Source organism: Simochromis diagramma, unplaced genomic scaffold (assembly GCF_900408965.1).
Source record: "Simochromis diagramma unplaced genomic scaffold, fSimDia1.1 OVJJ01000514.1, whole genome shotgun sequence".
Taxonomy (NCBI): domain Eukaryota; kingdom Metazoa; phylum Chordata; class Actinopteri; order Cichliformes; family Cichlidae; genus Simochromis; species Simochromis diagramma.
Window position 1 is genome coordinate 2442536 of NW_024387346.1, and position 17303 is coordinate 2459838.

At 41.6% G+C, this 17303-nt stretch overlaps 2 protein-coding genes across 3 annotated transcripts; one reads left to right on the forward strand and one right to left on the reverse strand.

Moving 5' to 3' along the window:
- Positions 1-1217: 1217 nt before the first annotated feature.
- dnajb11 (DnaJ heat shock protein family (Hsp40) member B11) lies at positions 1218-8498 on the reverse strand. Its single transcript, XM_040006824.1, has 10 exons — positions 8306-8498; positions 7725-7881; positions 6097-6194; positions 5874-6006; positions 5532-5674; positions 3434-3516; positions 3303-3360; positions 3078-3189; positions 2817-2976; positions 1218-2258 (listed from the first exon to the last, which is right to left on the reverse strand). Exons 1-10 carry the CDS (start codon positions 8377-8379, stop codon positions 2194-2196), a joined length of 1083 nt encoding a protein of 360 aa, XP_039862758.1. The 5' UTR covers positions 8380-8498; the 3' UTR covers positions 1218-2193.
- A 177-nt stretch (positions 8499-8675) lies between these two features.
- Positions 8676-16475, forward strand: tbccd1 (TBCC domain containing 1). Of its 2 annotated transcripts, none has more exons than XM_040006822.1 (9): positions 8676-8960; positions 9692-9756; positions 9837-10103; positions 10232-10390; positions 10549-10665; positions 12112-12361; positions 12451-12637; positions 12903-13433; positions 14720-16475. In XM_040006822.1, the coding sequence occupies exons 2-9, from the start codon at positions 9694-9696 to the stop codon at positions 14931-14933; spliced, it is 1788 nt and encodes a 595-aa protein (XP_039862756.1). In that variant the 5' UTR covers positions 8676-8960; positions 9692-9693; the 3' UTR covers positions 14934-16475. The 2 variants fall into 2 exon arrangements, with proteins under 2 accessions (XP_039862756.1, XP_039862757.1); XM_040006823.1 differs by lacking the exon at positions 8676-8960 and adding an exon at positions 8967-9111.
- Positions 16476-17303: the final 828 nt, after the last annotated feature.

Genomic DNA, 17303 nt, shown 5'->3' on the forward strand with positions numbered 1-17303 from the left:
GGAATCATCGTGAACTTCTCTGTGTACCAAAGTATTGTAGATCAAATCTGAGGCCAACTTTCCTAAAATTGGGTCATACAACAAGACAGTGATCCCAAGTACAGCAGCACATCTATAATAAGGTGGCTGAAAAAGAAAAGAAGCTGTTGAACCCGACTTAAATGCTATGCTGGGACCTTAAGAGAGCTTTCATAAATGAATGTCTGCAAATCTCAACTGAAGCAATGCTGTAAAGAAAATTCCTCCACAGCGATAAAGTCATTCAGAAATTATTCCTGAAGGTGCTTCTACAACATTTCGAGTCACGGGTGCATTTTTAAAACTTTCTTTTTCACATGGCTGTATTATCCTAACCTGTCCAGGGTGTGCCCTACCTCCCACTCCAAGCCTGAATTGGATAGGCAGAAGAGAATTGATGGATGGATGTATTATCCTACTGCAGTATGAATCTTCCTAATCAGATGAAAACCAATCTAAAAAAGAATTGAGTGTTTGATCAGGGTTTAGTCCATTTGTCCAAAGTAGCGACTAACCAACCCGCCAGTTTCCTCATCGAGGAACCGTCTGCCACAGCAGACTTCCAGTGCATGCATAGTTTTATGCTGAGAAAACTACTTTTTGAATACGATAAATACTTCTGAATATTAGATGAAAAACGATGCTGTATTTGTCACCATCACAGTGGAACTTGACAGCAATGTCCTGTTAAAAACTTGAACCACAGCCTTATAACAAGTGAACAGGTTGATTTATGTGTCTATTAGACACAGGTCTTTTTTATGAAGGTGTTAACATTATTACTTTAGTTTGACTCTCGACTTAAAAATCTCATTATCAATTCTACATATCAAGACTTGTATTTTAACATGTTTTATTATCAATTGTGATTTCCCAAATTTATGCGATTATCTCACCAAGATCTCAGAATTACGACCACAATACAAACTGGTTATTTTTACAAACCCATTGCCCTGTAATGCAACTTACCCCCATATGTAAATTCATGTCAGCACCAAATTCTCCCAAAGCACCCAAAGATGCAACCATTTCTACACATCAGTACATCCAATTCTTGTGTGTGGAAAAAAAAAAAAAAACCTTTTAGTTTTTCCTCCTTCCTTGTAACTTTAGAGCTTTAACTTTTAGGCTTTCTAAGCTTGTTATTTACTTGACTCTGACATCATCTACTGGTGAATCTGGGGTACAACATGCCAACAGAATTTGTAGAAATCTTTATTTATATTGTCAATCAAAAGTACAATATCCCCTAGGAAATGTAAAAACTGCCAAATAATTTACATTTAAGGCCACGACACTCAGAATTGGGAGGCAGCATCGTGCTTAAGAGTCAAGGTAAATCAGAAAAGCCCATTCTAGTCAACAGGGACGCTGTTACTTCATAGAGTGAAGTCCCTTTGAGCTATAAAGTGTCAGAGGTTTGGAAAACACACGCTGGAGCAAACTGCCTTCACTGTTTAACTTAAGAGGTCAACTCCTGTCACAGTGAACGTGGGGCTGTGCAATGCTGACAGTTCTTCAGTCACATCATGTCAAACAGAAACGCGCCAACATAAGTTAGGAAAACTCAAACACAACAAACAGGTTTGGATTTGTTCTTTCCTATTTACAGAGTATTATTGAACAGGAGTCAGGCCAGAGCAACAACAGTTCCATCACTCAACAAGTGATGCTGTTACATTCATAAAACTCATCTAAAACAAAAAGACCAGAAATGGAGAAACTTCTGCTCTTGCACAGGTTGAACATTCTTCAGATATCCAGTTTGTCAGTAGCTCATCCTTCAGCAGACGCAGAGGGCTGTAACGGTGTCCTCGCCACAAAGGAGCAGCGGTTGACACATGAGTAGGTGCTTTCAGATACAAAGAAGTAAACTTGACATACAAATATGGACAAAAAGACCTACTGTTACAGGGTAATGCAGGGAATGAAAAGGTTCAGAGTGTCCATTTTTACACCTCACATAAAACATCTGCTGTTGTGCTACTGCTGAGAAGATGTAGAACATTTAAAAAGTAAAAACAAATTGGATTCAAGCCATCCTGAGACAAATCTGAAAAATAATAAATACACCCTGGCTAGGATTACAGATCACGCTCCTGCTGACTGAACAAGTGTGTCTGTGTGTGTGTTTGGGTGGTATGTGAATCAGTTCAGGCGCTGTCGCTCGGTGCGTTAGTATCCTTGTAGTCCGTTGTAAACCTTCTGTACAGATCCCTGTTTCAGAAGATTCCGAATACCTGCAACGACACGGTGACAGCTGCTGTTAAAAACCTTTCCCCGCGAGCAGATCGAACTACAACATCATTGATCCTGTTCAGAAATGAGAACATGTAACAAAGACTGTTCTTCTGTCCCATTCAATTAAATTAAAATGCATATAGAATAACTACTTGGCATATAAACCTTTTCTGAAGACAAACTTAAAAAAAAAAAAAAAAGGTATAACTTCAATTTATAAACTCCAAATTCAACTGTTTCTGGCATCTCTCTTTGTAAATTTGAATCACTTACAGGGGACCAATCCTTATTTTCTGTCATGTACGTAGTGTTCTTATGGTTGGCACGGCCCAAGTTTGGTCAACTCAGACATTCAGTCACCTGCTCTTCAAATCTTTTGCTTAGGAGGGGCAGCCAATCAGAAGAACTTGAAAGAGCTAACATGCCTCGTTTAAAAGAGAAGCAGGAAAGCCTTGTAAGATAAATAAGGACTAAATGAGCAGAATACAGTAGGTCCCCTTAAGATATGACGTGTCCTTAACTTCTCCCAGAGCACCCTTTAACACTGCCACTCTGACCTTCTCTCTGCTGGTCGTCGAGCTGTGTCTGAGGAAAGTCTACATCGAAGGTGATGATGAGGGAACCTCGAATGTTAACGTTGTCAAAGTTGGGCAGCCCCTCTCCTTTCTTCCACATTCGAGCACCGGGCTTTGTGATCTTATCCCTCACTATGTGGACCTGCCAGGCAAAGACAGACAAACATTTACTATCAATCTTATACATGTTTTTATTTTTCCCCAAATAATTTAATCTTTCAAAACAAGAAGCATATACAGAACCTTGTGTCCATCCAAATGTACTATATCCATCTCAAAGCCAACCAGTGCCTCCACCAGAGAGATGGTGACATTAGTGTAGAGATCATCTCCTCTGCGCTCAAACACAGGATGTCTATAAAGTAGAAACATCCCCACATCACTTGTCTGTCACTATACTTATATTCTAATTTGTGCACGCCTCTCTCTCTCTCTCACACACACACACACACAGAAATCGGTTCATACTTCAACACTTTGATGCGAAATCGAAGGTCTCCAGGCTCTCCATCGATGTGAGGTTCCCCTGTGGTCAGAGTAAAATGTCAGAAACAGGGAGGGACAAAAAGCTAACGAATTAAGATTTACAAAGCAGTTACCTTCTCCAATAAAAGGGTACTCCATCTCATCTCTCACTCCTTGCTCGATCTCTACCTCTAAGGTCCTCTCTTCATTCACCAGCCTGCAGATAAGATAACATCAGAGGATGTATTTGTTAATACAATTTATTGGTCAATTTATTAAGTACGTTAAGCTAAAATCTAGGATTCCTGATGTGTTTTTCAAAATATCCCATAAGCATCCCCCCCCCACCCATTTCTTTCAGTCTGCTGTTGAACTTTGTGACTCAGAACTTGTTCTAGTGGAATGCAGTCATGTGGACGCTGTACCAGTCCATCATGGTGAAGGGAGAGCCGAGTGTAAAAGCAAAGATCTCAGTTTACTAGTTGATCTACGTGCCTACCCTCGCCTATGGTCATAAACTTAGCAGTGATTGAAAGAACAAGACACAAGTGGCAGAAATGAGCTTTCCAAAGGTCATCTGGCCGGTCCCTTAGAGCAGCGGTCCCCAACCGCTGGGAACCGCTGTGAGTCGTTTGGTACTGGACCGCGAGAGTAGAGGCTCGGGTGTGAAATTCACAGTTTTTAGCATTATTTTTTTTATCATTTTTATTGTTAATTCGGTTTCCCTGGGTCTCTTCCTGTGTGTTATGAATAAATCTTTTTTTGGTACTGGTTTTATTTTGTTGTATTTATCCGCGACACCTTAAAGGCCGGTCCGTGGCACAAAAAGGTTGGGGACCGCTGCCTTAGAGAGAGCGTGAGAAAGCCAATAATTGAAGAGGGGCTAAGAGCAGAGCTGCTACACCTCCACATCGAAAGGTGCCAGTTGAGGTGGTTTGGGCATGACCATGGGGAGGAGGACATGCTGAAGCTCCCCTGGATAAGCAGGAGCAGTTGGCTAGGGAGAGGGAGGTCCAGGGTTCCCTGCCTAGACTCCTGCCCCCACAACCCAGTCACAGATACATGGAAGAAAATGGATGGGTGGGTGGCATATTTGTTTACATCACATTAACAGGTTTTGTTGGTAACTGTAAGAGCCAAAGTCCATGCTTATGTTTTTCCTTTTTGTTTTGGTGGCACAGGTGTATAGCTTTACCTGCGTCTCAGGTGATGGTATGTGGGTGTGGTCACAGTCTATTTACCTGATGTCGGTGTTCGCAGCAGGGGTGTTGGGTGAGTGGTTTGTGGGCAAACTTTTCTGTTGACCGTCATTTTTTGGCACACCAGTTAATCCATGCGCTATTTGTAAATTGATTGAAAGCACAAATGTTTGCGCATTTATTTTAAGAACAAAACAAAAACAAAGTACAAGTACGACTCATTATGGATTATTGGAGGCGCGTCACAGGGACACAACCAACTCAGCCGGCCGCGGCTTTATTTACGGATGAGAGTCGCAACAGTAACAGTGTAATAATGTAGCTTGATCGTCTATCTTGAGATCTGGATCTGTATTCTCGGGTTCATTTCAAATCCAATCATAAAGGTCTTGGCAACTAAAACACACCCTGATGGAGAAAGAAGATCAACTCTGCCAGAAACTTCGCACATCAGGAAATAAGAATCAGAAGTGATTGAAACGAGAAGCAATACATGATCTAAAAATCAGTACTGACTTTGATACATGTAATAAACACACCTGACATCTGCAGCAACAGATCAATGTCATTCTGAGAGAGCTAGACCAACATACAACCTGAAGCAGTTATCAAAAATTAAAATGGAAGCATCGCAGAATCAAACCCTGTAGCTGTACAATCGGTGGCCAAGTCCAAACTTGGGTTAGAGACATTCAAATTTACGACTTCAGATGCTTCATCTCATTTTCAGTGGTGTCCAAAATGGGGTTATCATTTATAAATTGAGTAATAACATCTGTACTGTGGACTTGTGTTGCTCAATATCAGTCCATTTGTTTTACTGGTGCAGCAGAGTTGCTTTGTTTGATTTAGAGTTCAACATATTCCTCATAATGCCTCACAAACAGCAGGTGGGTGGGGCTTCTGCACCAGAGCTGTGTGCCTGAGATGACCACATTAGGGATATTTTCTATGATGTCACAGCCATGTATCACAGAAAATAAGGAAAAGCATAATAGGCCCCATTTAATGATGACAACAGGAGCTGACTTACTTCACATTGGGACACTCATCGCACACCATTTCCTGAGTCATCTGGAAACGTCCAGGTCCAAGCTGGGTCGTCCTCATTTCCTGTCTGCAATTACACTTCCTTTTACCAGGAGCTTCTTTAGCTACAGGCTTGTTACGTACCACCTGCATACAGCGGGAAAAATAAGTGTTGATAACATAAAAATCTACAGGTAGTAAATTAGACGATTCATCGGTAAGCCTTGCAGTTTGATGACTGAATGAAGTGACACTCTATCGCTAGCTCCTCTTTGTGGAACAAACTTGAAATGTGAATAAAGGATGGTAAAGACTGTTCGTTTGGAAACCAGGAGTTTCTCCACACCTCCACAAAGTTCCCAGAGTAAACTTCTTCCAATGTAACCTCCAGGTCCAGTACTATGTCATTTCCTCTGGGAATATTCCTGTCCTGCTGCTGTCGGTTGCCACCAAACATGAACCCAAAGTCACCAAAGAAGCTACAGAGGGAGGAACAGTAGCATGAGTGGACATTATACATACATTTAGCTGAACCTGGCATAAAATCCAGCTGAGCTCATGAAACCAACCTGGAGAAGATATCATTGTGAGAGCTGTGGTGACCCTCTTTGAGCCCGTCCTCTCCATACATGTCATATTGTTTCCTTTTCTCCTCATCTGAGAGGACCTACAAACAGACAACCTGTCAATCACACAATGGCCACATGCCGCAGTCTTTGTTCTCTCCGCTGATACAACGTGTGAGTGTCATAATTCAATGTAAAAAAAATAAAAAAAAAAAATAAAAAAAAAAAAATGTCGATGGGCTCTTGAAAGCTGTGTTAGTTTTTGAAATTGACTGATTCATTAAAGAATGAAATGAAAAGTCAGTGAACTGTTACTACTGAAACAATCTTAAAGCTTACGTATAAAATATATACTTTTTCAAATATGAGAATACAAACAGTTGACCCATTAGAAGGAACAGACAGCAATTACATTGTAGCTGTAGAAGTGCCTTCACCTGAGAAAAGCAGCAATGGCTCCATTCTTAGAAGATGATGAGATTTTGGAAATTCATAGAAAACTTTTACGGCTGTTGCTACTGCTAATCAGTTTGTCATTATCTCCCGTTGTTTCAACCACAGACTATAGATAAAAGATTATCTCCCATCATTAAGCATCAAGCTGAACCTCATTTCTTTTTGTCAACCTTTTTGAAACTAGATATAAGTGAGAGGCAGATCAGACTGTACTGGGAAATAATCTTCTTGACTCTAACAGTGAGCATAATTTACAACATGAAGATTATGCTGTAACAGGACTTGAAACTAGTAAGTGAGCTCCTCAACCAACGAAGGTGTTTACTGAGGTGACAGAGAGCTCTCTTCCCTCATTCAGCAACAACAGGCAAAAAATCCAAGTGGCGAGGTCCCAAGTTAAACTTTTCTCAACTTCAAGGTGAGCACCTGAAGAGACTACCAAAGAATGTTGGATATGTTGCTGTTCCTACATTTAATAAGCCATTTCAAATTCTGGTTTTGAAATATTTTTATTTGTTATATATTGTACCACCACTTTAGATTTCTTTAAACAAATACCTACTGAACTTTATGGTTGAGATTGTTATCATTTTGGTGCCTGAGGTACCTCAATAGCAACAATTTAAAAAAAAAAAAAAAAAAACTTCAAATTTATGTAGATCTTGTCAATTATTTTCTATTATTTTTATTATATTGTCATTCATTTAGAGATACATTTATAGACCCACCTCGACTAATAAAACTCTATTAATAACCAATTTCAGTTTTGTGTTACAAATCAGTGAAGTCGCTGCGGCATCCTTCCGTTTTTAAAAGAAACGTGAACGTTTGATACGGAAACACCTGCAGCGCTTATCCGAATCCACTCCCACTCATCCACGTCTGAATTTTCAATACACCAGCTGTGCTGCCTGACAGCCAATCAGATTCAGCCACACGGTCTAATCGTCCAATCGCAGAGATCTTACCAACAACAACCAAATTTCAGGCTTATAAAACAGTTGTATCGGCGTCTTGGGCGCTTTTATACTCACATAGGATTAAATCTGCGCTACTGTCCCCGAACACACCTGATACTATGAAAATATAACAGTCTTTTAACTCAAAAACAATTTCATTGTTGCTCATCTCGGATATCACTAGCATCGAGAACACAACAATGGCTACACATCTACCTCATAGGCTGCCCCCAAGTCTGCGAACTTGTCCTGGGCTTGCGGGTCGTCTTGGTTTCTGTCGGGGTGTAACTGCAAAGCCAGCTTTCTGTAGGCCTTCTTGATGTCCCTGATTGATGCACTCTTGCTCACCCCCAAGATTTTATAGAAATCTCGCCTACAGGAGAGAGGAAGATGGCACAAATAAGGCAGACACAGGAGGCACAGAGGTAGAAGAAAAACGAGAAACCGTTATCAAATGGCAATGATGCTACTTTTAGATTGTAGCTAACTCGGTGTTTTACAATCTCCGGGGGGTAAGCCAGTGTGGCTTCCATAGACAGTATGCAGCAGCTTCATCTGTCGTAATGGCTAGCTCCAAGCTAACTAAGCTAGGTAGTCACTTAAAACACGGCCCTTACAAGTGGTGGATACACTTTTTAATGAGTGAGGCGCAAAAGACAACGAAAGCACTTATTAGCAAGTTAGCTCTGTGTGTCAGACTGTTCCACGCATGGAGAGCACGTCTAGACCAATCACAGTGAAACATGTGTACCAGCTGGCGATGCTGTTTCGCCGCTGTCCGAGCGAACACCACTTACCCGGCAAGCACCGCCGTAGTAGCATAAAGAAGCAGGCAGCACACGTTACACAGATTCATCCCTTTAGCAGCCATAGATGTCAGGATTTCTCAAGGAGGTAGCAAAGAACAACCGGCTTTTTAAAGCTCGGATCCCAGCTGCCAGTCAGTCAGCCACAAGCCTTCTTCCTCCTGTCAGAGAAAGCCCGCCCACTGGATGTCGGCAAATCATCTTCTCCCGAAAAACTCTGCCCAGCGTTAAAGAGACAGCTCACACCTTTCTCAGCAGCCCTTTTTTGTCATATATAACTGTTTGCGCCGATGTTTTTTGGGTTTGTTTGGGGTTTTTTTTTGTTTTTTGCTTTTGTTTTTTGTTACATGTATAAGTACAACTAATAAAAAACTGAACATTTCGGTGAATAAAAAAACCCGGGCACCATGCTCATAGTGCAGGCTGAAGCGCGCCCCCGGGAGCTGCGCGCAACAGATGTCTGCTGAGATCTGAGTGGAGAGGAGGGCGCCAAATAGGAAGGACGGCAGATGTGCGTCTGACAACAAATCAGGAACCACTGCACTCGTCCTCCTCTATATACCCACCTATGAGTCCTTGACCTGTCGGCCCTTTTCTCATTCAGGCCGAAGATCCCAGTAACAGGACGAGGACAAAAAGTCTGACAGTAAGATCCAGAGCTGTCCTAGCTCAGCTAGCTAACTGGAGCTAAGCTAAGCTGGCCAGCCCTACTTTTTTATGTTGGAGTTAACTTTATGAGCAAATATCAGTGCGCCTGGTATTCGGCTTCATTTCTTGTTGTGCCACAGCAAAAACAAGTGAGTTTTGTGCATATATTTACTGTGTTACTGGATTGATGTTAGCTTAGTTTTGATTAGCTTGTCAAACTTGAAATTAGATGCCTAGTGTTGATGGCACGAGCAGCCTGGTTGCCAGGAAGATATTTTTCAACCTGTAATTAAACGGTCATTTTTGAAGATTAGGTCTGTTGTTGCTGTACTAAAAAAAAAAACAACAAAGAGAAGGTTCATGAAATGCGATGAGTTTAAAAAAAAAAAGAGTAAAAGCAGAACATCCTGCGCTGTATCTGAATTGATATACAGTTGTGTGTGTGCAGAGTTAAAGTGGCTGGAGTATGAGTGACATGGTGAACTAAACAGTGTGGACAGAGGTTGAGTCTGTGCGAAATAACAAAGCAGTATGTTATTGTAACTGTCCAGTTTGACCAGTTTAACTGCTAGTGCTCCCCAGCTCCTTCCCTGGTTCGTGACTAATAATCATAATCCAGTAATGGCTCTGTCATTGTGATTTAAAAGTGCATTGTACTTATACAGTGTCAAATACTCAAGTAATTAATTATCGGTGTATGTCACATGGTTTTGTACTCTGACTCTTCAGACATGGAGGCAAACGGTGTGAGCATATGGCCACGCATGGAACCATTCCTACTTGGTGCCCTACAGGTAAATATACCGGTACTCCCACTATGATATCAGCCAAGAGCTGTAAATCTTGTAAATAGCATGAATTACTATCGTTGTAGGTGGCACCATCCTCCAAGCTAAACCTACACTATCTTCGAAAGATGGCTATCTACGTGCGAACAAGGAATGGCTGCTTCCCCATCCTGAGCTGGCCCATGTGGAGGCATATCGCCTGTGGAAAGTTGCAGCTTCCAGAAGACCTTGCGTGGCTCTACTTTGAGACCTATGACCTTCTGATAGGTCATACACCAGAGGAGAGGCTGGAGTGGGCTGAGTGTCTTTCCCAGTGTTCTACTAAAAGTGAGCTGGACCAGCAGAGGAACAAGGTTAAATAAAGTTTAAATATTTATTCCAAGGACTGATACTATTGTAACCTTGCCGTCAGATTTGAAGGAAGAGCGGCTGCATATTGATAGGTAACCTGTGGTTTTGTTCCCTTTCCTTTGTGCACCAGTTGTCTGTGGACACTCTGCAGTTTCTCCTTTTCCTCTACATTCAGCAGCTGAACCGCGTGTCTCTGCGCACCTCTCTGATTGGGGAAGAGTGGCCCAGCCATCGCACTCGCTCCCCGTCTCCATCAGACAGAGAGTCCAAGACTAGCTATCAGAACAAGGTTCTCTTTGCCATGAAACATAAAACAGAATGACCAACAATGCAGCAGGATTTATAGTATTGTGTAGTTCTAATTAGATCTGGTGCAAATTATTGTATGGTGGTGTATATGAAGTTAACCACTTATAGTCCAGTTTTGTTCCTGTTTTGGTTCTGCAGAATTGGGATGATCAGGCTCACCTGTCCTTCGTGCAAAGCCATCTGGCAGAGATTTTGGAGCTGCTAGTGGAGCCTGGTCAACTGTCGCAATCTGGACAGGCCCTAAGAGACTGCCAGGTCTGGGAACAGCAAGCACACATCCTGCGTTGGGTCACAGACACAATCTAGATATTTTTAACAATATTTGGTGCTAGCCAGAGTATTTAAGATACCAGTATATTTAATATATCTTCTTAAATATATTCTTATAGACATATATGTAGAAGCAATCCCTGTGAGCTAATCAGTCTATTTCAGGTAGTTGTTGCCTCTCTTGCATCTTTATCTTGTCTCTGAGAGTATTTATCTTTAATGTTGTATTCTGAAGCTTGATTTCTACCTCTGCACTGAATCTGTGCAGAGCCTACATGATAGTCAAATGTTGTTGCCAACATTTCTGCTTGTGCTGGTGTGCCCATGTTGCTCTGCATCTCTTTGCCGAAACACTAGTTAGCGATGGCGTTCTTCTTTGAGTTGATCTGTTCTTTTGCAGCCAATTTGAAAACTGGTATCAGAAGAGGAAGTAGCCGTAAATGTGTAAAAAGAAATGGCAGTGTCTAAAGCATCAGACATAGACATTCACAGTTACATGTCTGTGTAGTTTCACATCAGGTTACTGCATGCATTACAGCATAAGATTTCAGAACAGTTCAGTTAATGCAGAAGATAAAATTCTGCAACAGGCATACCACTCACTGTGAGCATCGAGCGCTACCCACCTTCTGCTCAAACCCTCTGTGCATGAAGGGCAGCCAATTAGAAGAAAGTTGGCTGGAAGGGAGAAGACCTAAAATAGTTTGTTTCGGGTAGATGATAAACTGTGGAGCTGTACAACGTTGCTTCAGGTTATTGAGGTTTACATTAATTCACAAAAGTTCTCGTAAGGTCCTCCAATAGCATTTCAGTCAGGTTAAGGTCTGGACTTAAAAACCCCACTTTGATTCTTTTCCTTTTCAGCCATCCAGCTGTTTGCTGCCGTTTGACTCTAGAATACTTTGGTATACAGAGGAGCTGATGTTGACTCAGTGACTGTAAAGTGTTTTTTGCAGAGACGAGGCTTTTTCCTAACAGTCCTCCCATTCTTTTTCTAACTGTACTGTTATCAACTTTAACATTTAACATCTTTCTGCAGAATGATAATAAATAGCCTAACCCCCTTCCCGACTTCATGGACAGCAACAAGTGCTTCTCTAAGATCAGTGCTGGTGTTGTTCCTCCTTCACATTGTAATAACACACACCTGAATGCCCCAGAGCAGAAAACTGTCAGAACCTCTGCATTTACAGAGGTGGTCAGTCTGGCGTTTCTGACTTTCCATCTTAATTGATAGATGAGTTAGATTTATGGCTGTACATTTTTTCTTTCACTAGTGTAAATAAAACATTAACAGCAAATTGCAGCTGTTAAAGTAAACTCATTATGTTAAAATTTTTGATTAGAGAATTTCTCTTGTATTAATCTATACTATTTGAAATATAAAAACAAGTCCATACTGTAACTGATTTCTCAGTTATGTTCTATCAGGTATCCCTGGACGCTGTGCGGAGCTTGGGTCTGCTTCTGGAGGGCTCAGTTTGCCAAGGAAAAGCTGTTCAGCCCATTCATCGGCTGCTGACCAAAGGTCCACTCCAAACACAAGCTGGCTACTCCTCGCTCACCCGTTCCTTCCCCCTGCACAATCTCCTCTCCTGCCTCCAGCGCAGCCTCACTCTGAATCCCTTTGGAATAACTGCCTGTCTCCATTCGGGCAAGAAGCTCGCTTGGGCTCAGCAAGGTTTAGTAAAATCATCTGGCATTAGTCCTTCCTCACGGTCTTCACTTTGTGCCTTTTTTTGACCGCCCATGTGTGTTTGTGTGTTCTAGTGGAAGGGGCCATGAAGAGAGCCAAGATAGCCAGGAACACCCACATGGCACCACCTGGTAGTAAAATGGTGCTGATGTCCCAAGTCTTAAAACAGACCCTGGCTAAAACTTCAGACAAGCTGACTGGTGCCAACATTAAAATCCATAGATGTGCTGATGCCTTCATATACCTTCTCTCACCTCTCAGGTAAGGTTGCCTTCTAGTAATAGAAGTTGGGTTATCTTTAGCATACAGGCCAAGAGTGCAAGCACCATAAGCGGAATTGATAGGCAGGCATACTAATGATTACAAGGAATTGCCCTACTGGGAACCGGTATTCTACAAGAACTGGTTCTCGATTCCCGTTCCTAGGCTGACTGTCAGTTGGCTGATCTCTGGCTGAAAGCGGCAGTTTTCAGTGGCTGTATCTGTACAGTTTATGTTCTTTCTGTTGTGGAATTTGTTCCTTTAGATCAGTCAGTGTGGACAAATGCCGTGACAGCACTGTGGTTCTGGGTCCCGTTGAGACCAGCGTCCACATCCACAGCTGCCAGAATGTGCGGGTGGTGTGCATGGCCGGCCGAATTGTTATTGGAACTTCCTCACGTTGCACCATCCATGCCCTTACGCCCACACGCCCGTTGCTACTGCCGGGAAACATGGACATTACTCTAGGTCCTTTCCACACTTTCTACCCTTCCTTGGAGGATCACATGGCCAGCGTGGGGCTGGCGGTTGTCCCTAATCTCTGGGATCAGCCCTTACTTCTGGTGACCGAGGGCCTTGCCAGCCACTCACTCAATACGTTGTCCAGCCCAGACCCCTCCTGTTACCGCTTGCTGCCACCATCAGAGTTCCACACGCTGGTCGTGCCTTTTCAGATGGAGGGAGACACATGTGAGGTGCCCGGTGGTCTGCCTCCTTCATACCAGGCAGCTCTGGACGAAAAGAAGAGGAGGATACAGAACTGGCAGAAGACTGTGATAGAGGCCCGGCTGAGCAAGTGAGTGAGAAATTGACCCCCAAACCTTTATTAAGCAGTGGCTCAGCCACCTATACATGTGTTCAAGTAAGGTTTAGTGTTTCATTATGTAGCGTGCCTTTTAATCAGTGGAAAATTGTAACAGCAAAGGGATTCCAAAAAATCAATATGAATGTCAGTTAACTGCTATGTGTGAGAGATATGCAGTTCAGTGAGCACACTGATGTCAGACGGGTTGCACGAGGCAGTTCTCCACTGGCTCTTTACATTCATAAATAGATGTTCATCTTTTAAAGGAAATACACGTATTTAATGTTTAACTGGCAGGAACACGATTGTATATCTGCATACCAAAAGTTTTGGCAGTGGCACCACTCGATTGGTCAGTGATGTGACATCTAAATTGTCTGTCAGACAAGAGACAAGGCAAGAGTTTTGGATTTGTTTCAAAACATTCGATTTTATATAGTATCCATGTACTGGTCAGAGACCAATGGAGGAACGTTAGTTAAACAGTCGTTTCAAAGATAGTCTTATTGGAAAGTCTTCATTCTGCTTTGAATGTTGTGATTGGATACTATGACTCTAACTATGATGTACAACACTGAAGGTGCTGTGAGGTTCATGTGAGGATTCATGTTTGGAAGCATTAGATTGTGATCCACTCTTTCTGAACTGGGTTGCAATTTGTGCTCACAAGAAAATCTGAAAAATCAGAAAGTTTTCAGCTTGAAAAACTGCTACAAATTTATATAGACAAACTAATGCCTCCTACAGAGGCTAGTCTTTGTTTTAACTCCAAAACAGGAATATGATATCCAATCATCTGGAGTGCTGAGCATGCAGGCAGGTAGAGGACTATGGAGGAGTGAAAATTAGAAGACCTTTATTAAAAAGAAGAAGAGCACAGATGGTGGCTATAGTGGACGCTTCATTGGTTTTAATGCTCAGTTTCACTTCAGCTCTTTGTATGTTAGAACTTCGCTCTTGTCTGCGGCTGGTTGGCAGGCCCACATGACCACAAGTAAGAGTGGCCCACAGACCCATTGATCACATATTCTGTACACTGTCTCCATTGACAACATTGACATTGCTACTACTATATACGAGCTATTAAAGTACCAGGTTAAGAAACAGAAAATTAAACACACGCATATTGTTGCTGGAGCATAAGTGTAGGAAATAAGGTGAATGATGCTAAGAATTTTCTCTCCTTCATTTCAGAAAGACTTTTTTTGTTAAGCTCTGTTATTTTCAATATTATGCCGTTTAAATGCAACTTTCTTTTACGTTCTCTGTTTTTCCAGGGAGCAGAAGCAACAGTTCCAGGAATTGGTGGAAATGAAGTTTCATGAGTGGCTTCTGGAAACGGGTCACAGGCAGGAACTGGACAGCCTAATCCCACCCACAATAGCCTCTGTAAAGGACTCTGATGGGGCAGCAGCAGACACCAACCAAGTGAATGATCCCAAACATATGAGGACTGGACAGGCAGTGGGACAGTCATCCATGGCGTGTTGAATTTTACTGTTTGCTTTTTTTGCCAGCAGAATAATTGCACTTGTAAATTAAGGCAGCATGGCCGTTTGCACATGCAGGTTACATATGGTCTTCTTCTCACACGGTGCTGCTGTGAGTTCTTGCTGCTGGTTAAGCTTTTCCAGCAGCTTACAGTTGTGTCCAAGTTCACAGTTCCTTCTTGAGAAAAGGCAGCTAAATGTTTGACATGTCTAAAGTGGGAGTGATTTAGCTTGTTATCAAACAACATCATGTGCCACACACACTCTGTAAAGATGAGGCATGTGTGAAGTCGCCACATGCTTTAAAGAGACATTTTCCTGCTTATTGTCTTCTTCAGAGTGAGGATGAGGAGGAACAAACTAGGCACAACGATTAACTGTGATTGACAGTCGAGTAAATAGACCCTGACACATTGTTTTCAAGCAGTCAGTCTGTTTTTCAAACATAATTTGGTACCAACTGTCCATCCAGTGTTTAGGTGAACTTTGTGTTGCAATAGAGAAACCAAAACCTGTTTGAATTAATTTGATAGACAGCTTTCAGGTGCTGAATTATGGGTAACTGTGGTTCAGTGTGGTCATGGACTATGAAGCAACATTAATAGGATAGCAGAAAGCTATGGTTTTTAAGCTAGCTAACTCAAACAGAGCCTAGATATGTTGAACTTGCTTCCTATCACAGCCCTCTGGAGACCCTGTCGTCTCTTCCATGCACCTACTGACACCGAATCTTCTCAAACAGACCTCGTATACAAGTTTTCTGAGGGAACCTGCTGAGCATTTAAAGATGTAGATGGAGGATGGATGGATGTAGATGCTGAACATTTTAAGCACTTCGAATCTAAAGGGGCATGTTAGTACCTAGATCGTAATAGTATTATTTTTTAGAATATTAATAAAGCATTTTCGTGTGTGTGTGTGTGTGTGTATATCCCATTACTCACATGCTGCTAATAGCTGTAGTGACGCTGTTTTGTGTGCTCGAGTTTGCTCTCACATGACAGTGCAGCTGCTGCAGAGTCGTGCTTGAATTTCTGCAGTACAATAGAACAAGCTAATCTGCTGTTCCAGCTGAGGCAGGATTTAATAAACTGGTGACCAGTTTTCCAAGAAAACTTAAATGTATATTTATTTTTGAATAAAGATGTCGATTTTTAGCACTGAGTAATAATTATTTTTCATAAATCTACTTTACCTCTAGAATAACTGTTAGCAGTGAATACCTCCAAGTGTACTTCAGGCAGTTAGCTTCCTCTTTCCACATATACTTTACAGCACGCTGAATTTTGACTTCTATACAAAATATGATGTAAATTATACACAGAAGGCCTGCTTGAAATCATCAGGGCAGCACTGTATTGGAAATAGCAAATGAAGGGAATATGTGCTTAAAACAGTTTCAGGATGAATTGATTCATGCTGTAAACGCCTTAATGCTGTTGTTTACTAAAAAATGGTCCTGTTAATTTGATGCACAGCTCTGTGCAAGAGCACCAAGTCATTTTTAATTGTTTAAAAACTGAAATAAAGGTTTTGACTACAACCTGGTCGCATCTTATGTTTCTTTGGATATTTACAATAATGTGCAAAAGTCTTCTAACCTTCATTTCTTTGTATTTTATTTCCAAGAAGCCAGACTTTTAGAGTGGTATATTATATATATATTGGTGCCAATAGTTCTCCAGGCTTTCTGAGAGGCTTTCAAAGATTGTCTTTGGACATTGGCTGCTTTTTCATTCATTTTCAGTTCAGTCCTTGTACCTCACCATTATTTCCTGTTTGTTAAGCCACTTAACACTGAATTTTATTACACGACAGAACGCACAGTAAAATTTTAATTCTGTAAAAGTTGGAACTTTTGTGTAAAATGTAAATAAGAGCAGAATGCAAAGACTTGCAGATTTCATAAATCATTTTTTTTATTCAACACAGAAGACAATTAAATGTAGCATTTTCAGAAAAAAAAAAGCTTATTTTGAATTTGATGGCAGCTGCATGTTCCAAGTTTACCACTGTGCTGCAGCGCCTCTTTTAGCATCAATTGAAGAGAGCAGCTGCTGGAGTTTTGGGAGAGGAGTGTTGCCCTGTTCTTCTCTGATATAAGAGTCTAGTTGCTCCATAGTCCAGAGCCTTCTTTGTCTGATTGTTCATTCATGATGAGCCAAATGTTTTCATTTGAAAGGTCTGCACTGCAGGAAAGTCAATTCAGCACCTGGACTCGTCTACTATGAAGTCATGTTTTTTGATAGATGCAGTATTCAGTTTAGCATGGTCTTGCTGAGATATTCTTTGTTTTTTGAAAAAGCTACAGGTTTTGTTGCTTTGTATTTCACCTTGATGTTGCCTTTCCAGATGTGCAAGCAGTCAGATC